Source organism: Sceloporus undulatus, chromosome 2, assembly GCF_019175285.1.
Source record: "Sceloporus undulatus isolate JIND9_A2432 ecotype Alabama chromosome 2, SceUnd_v1.1, whole genome shotgun sequence".
NCBI classification, from domain to species: domain Eukaryota; kingdom Metazoa; phylum Chordata; class Lepidosauria; order Squamata; family Phrynosomatidae; genus Sceloporus; species Sceloporus undulatus.
The window spans coordinates 189063792-189071469 of record NC_056523.1 but is presented as its reverse complement, the minus strand read 5'-3'; the positions used below and the strand labels follow the sequence as shown (position 1 = coordinate 189071469).

Sequence of the window (7678 nt, the reverse complement as noted above, 5' to 3'; positions counted from 1 at the left end):
TGAAGGCTGTCCAGGATGGTCTTGAGGGTCTCCATCCTGAATTTTTTCTTGTGTATGAACCTGTTGAGTGGTCTCAAGTTCAGGATGGCCCTCCAGGCCCCGTTCTTCTTGGGCACCAGGAAGAGAGTGGAATAACAGCCCAAGCCCCTCTGGTCTCTTGGGACCGGCTCGATGGCGTTGACGGCGACCAGGCGGTCGATGGCTTCCAGCAGGAGGCGGTGTTTGTCGGGATCGCTGGACTTGGGAGAAGGGATGAAGTGGTCTCGAGGTGTATGGTGAAATTCTAGTCTGTATCCGTTGCGGACAGTGTCGAGAACCCATCTGTCTGTTGTGGAGCCCTCCCAAACCCCTGCGAATCCCTGAAGGCGGCCTCCTACTGGAGGGGCCCCGTCATGATTGTTGGGTTTTTTGTTGTTTAGAACTTCCTCCGCCCTTAGCGGGGAAGGTGGATCGGCCTTGCCTGTTGGACTTGGAGTCCCCCCAGCGAGGCTTGTTAGGTCTAGACTCCCTGGCTTGAAAGGAGTTGGAAGGAAAGAAAGAGCGTGAAGATCGAAAGGAGGAAGATTTCCTGAACTGCCTTTTGTCTTCTCTCTTTTTAGCTGAGGGCAGGGCTTTCTTTTTATCTTTGCCCTCCACTAACACTGGATCAAGTGACTCTCCAAACAGTTTGGTTCCCAAAAAGGGGGTGAAGGCCAGATTTTGTTTTGACCTGGAGTCTACCTGCCAGTTCTTGAGCCAGAACTGCCGTCTGACCGCAACCGCTGCCGCCTGTGCCCTGGCGCATTGCTGAATGGTGTCCAGGGTGCCGTCGGCTCCCAAGGCCAAGGCCTTTGAAATCTTGTTAATCGTCTGTCTGACCTTGGTGTCTGAGTGCGGTAGGAGCTCCAGTAGCTCCTTGGACCACTGGAGGGAGGCGCGCATTACCAGGGAGACAGTGGTCGCTGCCCTGATGGCAACCGAAATAGCTTCGTGGGCTTTTTTGAGCGCTCCCTCTGACCTCCTATCCTCTGGGTTCCTGAGGGTATCCTCGCCATCCCTAGTGAAGACGGCGGAAGAAACCAAAGCCGACACCGGAGCGTCCACTAGGGGGGAGAGGAAGGTTTTTTTTTTTTTTTTTTTTTTTAAAGTAAGGGAAAGAAGAGGAGGAAGAAAGGTCAAGCCAGGCAAGTCTGGGGGAGCTAGTCTGGAGAAAGGAGGATAATTCCTCTTAAAAGTCCTGGAAAGCGTCCTACTTGGAGCAAGGCAGGAAGCAGACTGAGGATTGCTAGGGGTCACTCCGCCCACGGCGGTGGGGTCAGGCCCCTGGCCTTTGTTTTTCTTAATTATTGTCCTGCCTACAGGAGCCTTCGCAGGCGGAGTTACCCAACATCAGGATGACCGGCCCCCTTCTCTGCTGGGAAAAGGACCTGTAGCCTAACAAAACAAAGATGACTGGTAATTCAGCCAAATCCAACTGGGCTTCAGTTGTGCTAGAACTACTTTTGTGTGAGCAGGTGCATAATTAGGCTATATGTATTCACTGAAAGACTACAAATCACATATTGCAGTGTGCCCTTGAGCAAATCCTCATTCCAGGAAGGGAACAATGGGAAATACAGAATTAACATACCCAACAAATGTTGAGCTAGGCCTGGATTTTGCGGTGGGTATCTGTTGCTTGGATCTGGAAAACTTGATTGGATTTTTTTCTCATGAACACTTCAAACCAGACCCATAAAACCAGCTGCACGGAAGAAGAGAATCATAGATCTGTCAGCTTCATTTACCTCAAAAGTCACCAGTCATAAAATCACAAACCTCACAACACTGCCTGCTTGACAAATTTGATGAAAAGAATTGATGGTTTTCCTGTTTCTATTTCTAGACAAACAGATGGCTTCCCCTTTAAACAATGAGCAGCAGAATTCTCTCACACTTTATGACCTCACCATCTCCATTCAGAAGCTGGAAAGAGCACTTTTATTAAGACTTTGCTTATGTACATATAATTGATAATCAATACAGTTGGCCGGCTCAAACATATTTAATCAGTTAACACACAGAGACTGTAAAGTGTATTGGAGAACATATATTCAAAATCGAGATTTTATATAACTTTCTTATACCCCCAAATATATTTGACCTATACCTGTGACTCTCCAGACATTTTTTGGCCTATAATTCCCATCAACCACAGACAGCACAGACAAAGGTGAGGGATTATGGGAAATGCAATCTGAAAAAACTAGAAGCCACTGCTTTCGTCACAATCTGACATCAAAACAATCTCAGCTTTGCTTCCTTCTTGGTACCCAATGTCACTAGAGAACCCAAGGCAAAATGTATCTCCTGCCATTATCTTAGCTCCATGGAAGCATTGTCTAGTGCCTTCTCTGACACTGTCCATTAATAGGCTAGGACTATTGTGAAGCCCATTGTTTCTTGTTGTCAAGGCTGAATAGTCTATCAAACCACAGGAGGTCCAAACAGGTCCATGGTTTCCACCACCAAAGAGAGATGCTCCAGGAAGGAGTTGACAGAAACACGTAGGATCCGGGCTTCATCTGCTTTCCAGCATCTGCAAAAAGATGAAAAGGAGGAAGGAAAGAAAGAGAAACAGAGACATTCATGGTTTAAACCCAATTGCTGGTCCAACTAGAGTAGGACCCTTGACTCAGTGGAATTTACATAACTAGTGATGTAACTAGTGATGTCACAAATCCCAACCATCCAACGCAAGAATCCAATGCAAGAATGGGGAACGTGTGGTCTGTGGAGGTTCTCAGTCAGTCAGTCATAATTTATTGCGGTTCATAAAAAATCTGTGGAGAAGGGGAGCTGACTGTACTTGGGCAGGGGAACTAGATGTGGTTGTGGCAAATGCTACATGAAAAAGGTCAGTTTTGAGCAGTGAAGTGACATCGCACAGGGGTCCTGGGTGAAAGGAAACAGGAGACCTTGAGAGGCCTGAGAATGGTGGGAATGTCGAGCACAGGTAAGGGACAGGATTTAACAGGATATAAAAGCAAAGAGTGTGGGTCATGAAGACTTTGAAGATAATCACCAAGAACTAGGAGGTCAGCATAAAGATTTAACAAAAGGTGTTACCTGACTAAAGCAATGAGACAGCCAAATTATTTTGGCAGTAGAAGTATGTAAATGCATGAGGGGATCAAGGTGAGATAATAAGACCTGAGAAGAAAACACTGAATTAATTTAGGTGGGAGATGCATTTTCTGTCTCTCAATAATAAGCAGCTCAGCCTAATCCACCAAATTGCCCTGCATAAAGGAATGGGAACTGTGCAACAATTACAAGGGTGGGGGAAACCAAATGAAATGAGGTGAAGGGCTGTTTTAAGCGGTGGCACCATGGTTGCAGAATTCCTGGTGCCAATATATCTGGTATTATAATATACTAATATATCACAACCAGATAAAAACCATCTGTCTGTCCCCCAGCTTCTTAAGGTCTGCTGCTTTTTTCAAAACAATTGAATTTGTGCCCTGAGAATTTTAGCTGAGCTGGTTCTCTGTATTTAAGGAGATACACAGATGATACTCACATGTGCAAGGTGTCCTCCATCACACTGAGTTCTTTGCTGATCCCTCCTTTACGGGGCTCAGGGTCTGGGGCCAAGGAGTCCAGCGCAATCCGGGCTAACAGTGATGACGGGAAAGGTATGCTCAGCTCACTAATGTTACAGGCAGCCATAAGGAACATAAACACACAAAAGAGCACAGAAGAACATTTCCTATCATCTACCCTCTTTACAACAGATTATCTTTTGCTGTTGTTTTCTTTGTTTAATTAATTTGGGAAAACTTCTAGTCTCTGTTGTTACATTCACTGGATTAGAATCCTATTTTGGTCCTGTGCATGGAGAAATCTGAAACTCAACTTACAAGGCAGATGACCTCTGGGCATTTCCTCTTTTGTGCCAGCTTCTGTAAGCCACTCTTCTAGACAAATGTTGGCAGCAAAGGACAAGGGAAGGGATGGCTTCACTTGGAAGGAGTAATGAAGTGGAGGTTGTGGATTTTATTAAGGGGTCTCTATATAATTTTGTACTGAGAGGCAGCATGGGATAGTGGTTTCAGTGTTGGCCTACCACTCTGGAGATCAGAGTTCAATTCCCTGCTTGGCCATGGAAACCCAATAGGTGACCTAAATGCATCTGAGGAAGTTGGCTGAAGTCTACGTAACCTCATGCTGCCAATTTCTTTCTTTCAGTTAGTCTCAAAGATGCTACAAGATCTCTCTACATAGGTGACTTGTAGCAAGTTACACACTCTCAACTCCCGAAAACCCAGTGACAGGTTTCCTGTAGGATTTTACATTTATAAGTTTATCTGGACGTATCCTCTTATACTTTGTAAAACACCCTGCACACTGATTTGACTATATAAATTAGGGGTGAGAATTTGTTTTTTAAAAAATAGATTCTGTTAAGTCCACAAACTGCTCACTCTTTAAAGCCTGATGGATCAGGAATGGGATCTGCAGTGGATGCGGCCTCTGTGTATTTCCTGCCCCTTACCAATTTCAAAAGAAAAGGGGAAGAGGAAAAGTTTTAAGGAGCATTAAGGCCAACAAATACTTTAGATCAATTCACATTCAGCGGCATGGTGGTTATAGGCACAAATTGCCCCAGCTGCAAGGAGCAGAAGGCAGCCTGGAAATGACAGCTTTGCTGCCCCTGGACCCAAATCCCCTGCCTCTAACCTGACCTGAGCAGGGCTGTTGATAGCAGAGTGACCTGGAGGCCTTTCAGTCCAGAATTCCAAGTCAACTTGACAGCTGTTGTTACTGTGTGTCTTCAAGTCACTTCCAACTTTATGGTGACCCTTAAGGCAAACCTATCATGTGGGGTTTTCTTGGCAAGTTTCTTCAGAGGGGGTTTGCCATTGCCATCTTGAGGCTGAGAGAGTGTGACTTGTTCAAGGCCAGCCAATGGGTTTTCATGGCCGAGTGGGGATTCAAACTGTCTTCAGAGTCACAGTCCAAAGTTCAAACCACTACACCATGCTGGCTCTCACTTGACAGCAGTTAACAGCCAAAATCTAGAATGCATGCTTCCCTCTGAGAAACTCCCTTTGGCTACCCACCAGCACGGGCCCAGTCTCACTTGGGAAACAGTAAGAGCAAATCAAGCCTCTTTCTCAGAGTGTGGAAAAAGAATCCTTTCTGGGCAACCTCCAGTGGCTGCGCTGGCTGGGGATTCTGGGACTTGTAGTCTAAGGGTCCATCCTAAACTGTATAAGTAATGCCATTCGACACCCCTTTAGGTGCTGGTGTTGTGTGCCTTCAAGTTGGTTCTGACTTATGGCCACCGTAAGGCAAACCAGGAGCCAGCGTGGCATAGTGGTTTGGGCGCTGGATTGTGACTCTGGAGTCCAGGGTTTGAATCCTGGATCAGCCATGAAACCTACTGGGAGACCTTGGGCCAGAAGTCACACTCTCTCAGCCTCAGGGGAAGGCAATACCAAACCTCCTCTGAAACATCTTACCAAGGAAACCTCATGATTGTTTTTAAAGTGTTTTTATCCTGTGAGCCACTGTGGGTCCCTTTTTGGAAGAAAGGTGGCCTAAAAAATAAAATAAAATAAAATAAATTAATTACTTTAGGGTCACCATAAATGAGAAAGAATGTGAGGATACACAACCACAAAAACACTATTTTACTCTAGATATTTTTCTTTTCTATTTTATTGTAGTAGTTTAATATTACAGTGGACCCTTGTTATATGCTGGGGTTTGGTTGCAAGATCCCCCGTGTATAACAAAATCCGTGTGTGCTCAAGTCCCATTAAGTATTATAATGACATAGCAAAATGGTGTCCCTAATAAAAAATGGAACATCAAGGTAAATTTATACTTTTTTGGAACATTTTCAAACCGTGTATGCTTGAATCCGTGGATAAGAAGGACCGATGTATTTTAATGTAATGTTTATTAATTTAATATTTTAATATTATTTAACATTGTGATATAAAAGTTAATTATTTCTACAGTGTAGAGCAGTGGTCCCCAAACTGTGCTCTTTAAGAGATTTTGGACTCCAGCTCCCAGAATCCCAGGCTACTGGCCAACGTGGCTGAGGCTTCTGGGAAATGAAGTCCAGTATCTCTTAAAGGGAACCGTTTGGGGGAACCACTGATATACTGGATCTGGGTTAAGGCTCTATAAGGCAACGTTTCCCAAGCTTTGCTCCTTGGGACTTCAGCTCCCAGAGGTCCCAGCTATCCTAGCCAACAGTAAGGAATTATGGGAGATGAAGTCCAAAATTATCTTAGAGGCCCCAAATTTGGGAAACATTGCTATAGGCCGCAGTGGTCCCCAAATTGTGCTCTTTTACGAGCTTTTGGACTTCAGCTCCCAGAATCCCAAACTACTGACCAACGTGGCTGAGGCTTCTGGGAAATGAAGTCTAAAATCTCTTTAAAGGGCACAGTTTGGGGACCAAGAGGATCTCTCTAAAGTAGTGGTTCCCCCAATGTGCTCGTAAAGGGTTTTGGACTTCATTTCCCAGGAGCCCAGGCTATTACCCAACATGGCTGAGGCTTCTGGGAAATGAAGTCCGGAAAAAACCCTCCAATTTGCAGACGAATAGAGGCCTCTCTCCTACCCCACAGACCTCCCCTTATGGTGCAGAAAGGGGAGCCCAGGAGCCCTACAATTCCTCCCGCCAGGCTCGCCTTCTTCCAAGGGGAAACCCGTCTCATGGTCCCGCCCCGTCCTCTCTGGATACAAAGCGAGGCTCGATCCAGGCGCTGCCATCGCCGCCACACGTGGTCAGGAAGCAAAGAAGGGCCACGTGTGCAAAAGGGGGCGAGGCTCCGGGGAAGCCACGCCCATATTCCAGGGTGGAACCCAACTTTGATTGACAAGGGTTCAAAGATAATCATAGCCGTTGGCAACAGGGAGGAGGCTCTGGAGAAGCCGCGCCCACCAACCTCTCGGGGGGTGGATCCCAACTTTGATTGACAAGGATTCAAAGATAATACGTATAGCTGTTGGCACGAGGAGGAGCGAGATTCAGAGGGCGTGCATCCGCAAGGCATGGACCTTCTTGCTCTGTGAGTCCAGGAATTGTTATCCAGGGGTTGCCAATAGTAATAATGCTAATTGATTATTGTTATTTCCTGAGTCTCAAAGGTGTTACAAGAGATCTCTCAATACTGATTCTACAGACCAACACAGCTATAGCTTTCAATAATAATAATAATAATAATACATGACTAACAGTTATATCTAATAATAATAATAATTCATGACTAACACAGGTATATTTTTCTTTAATTATATTTATTAGAGTTTTTTCTTTTAAAACAAGAGACATATAAAAGAAAAGACACACTGTAAAAGAACAAACACCATATACTTGACAATAAGGAAATTAGAACAAAAAACCTAAAACTTAAAACATAGTAACTTACTTTCCTTATTTGTCTATCTCCATCAGGGGTAGGCAACCTTTTTGAGTCGGGGGCCAGGTTGCTGTCCCTCAGACAACTGGGGGGCTGAAGCCGGGGGTGGAATTTCCACCCTCCAGGGGTGGAGCCACATGCTGGGGGTGGAGCTTCCAGCTTCTGGGGGTGGAGTCACATGCCAGGGTGGAGCTTCCACCCTCCAGGGGCGGAGCCACACACTGGGGGTGGAGCTTTCTCCGAAGCATCATCATCATCATCACCACCAC

The 7678-nt window shown here is 45.6% G+C and overlaps 1 protein-coding gene across 6 annotated transcripts; it reads right to left on the bottom strand.

Annotated features, from left to right (window-relative positions):
• Nucleotides 1-1909: 1909 nt before the first annotated feature.
• Nucleotides 1910-7050, bottom strand: LAGE3 (L antigen family member 3). 6 transcript variants are annotated; one of them, XM_042451912.1, is made up of 4 exons: nucleotides 6608-7046; nucleotides 5490-5567; nucleotides 3545-3673; nucleotides 1910-2557 (listed from the first exon to the last, which is right to left on the bottom strand). In XM_042451912.1, exons 1-4 carry the CDS (start codon nucleotides 6757-6759, stop codon nucleotides 2446-2448), a joined length of 471 nt encoding a protein of 156 aa, XP_042307846.1. In that variant the 5' UTR covers nucleotides 6760-7046; the 3' UTR covers nucleotides 1910-2445. The 6 variants fall into 6 exon arrangements, with proteins under 6 accessions (XP_042307846.1, XP_042307845.1, XP_042307847.1 ...); XM_042451911.1 differs by lacking the exon at nucleotides 5490-5567 and having other exon boundaries at nucleotides 3545-3638; nucleotides 6608-7050; XM_042451913.1 differs by lacking the exon at nucleotides 5490-5567 and having other exon boundaries at nucleotides 6608-7041.
• Nucleotides 7051-7678: the final 628 nt, after the last annotated feature.

Bases quoted from the DNA above. Each gene is read 5' to 3' on its own strand.
- LAGE3 (XM_042451911.1), bottom strand. From the start codon at position 7,043: ATGCCTTGCGGATGCACGCCCTCTGAATCTCGCTCCTCCTCGTGCCAA. The intron at 3,639-6,607 runs GTAGGAGAGAGG...CATCACTGTTAG, and splicing joins CATAAGGGGAGGTCTGTGGG to CCCGGATTGCGCTGGACTCC. The intron at 2,558-3,544 runs GTGAGTATCATC...ATCTTTTTGCAG, and splicing joins ATGGAGGACACCTTGCACAT to ATGCTGGAAAGCAGATGAAG.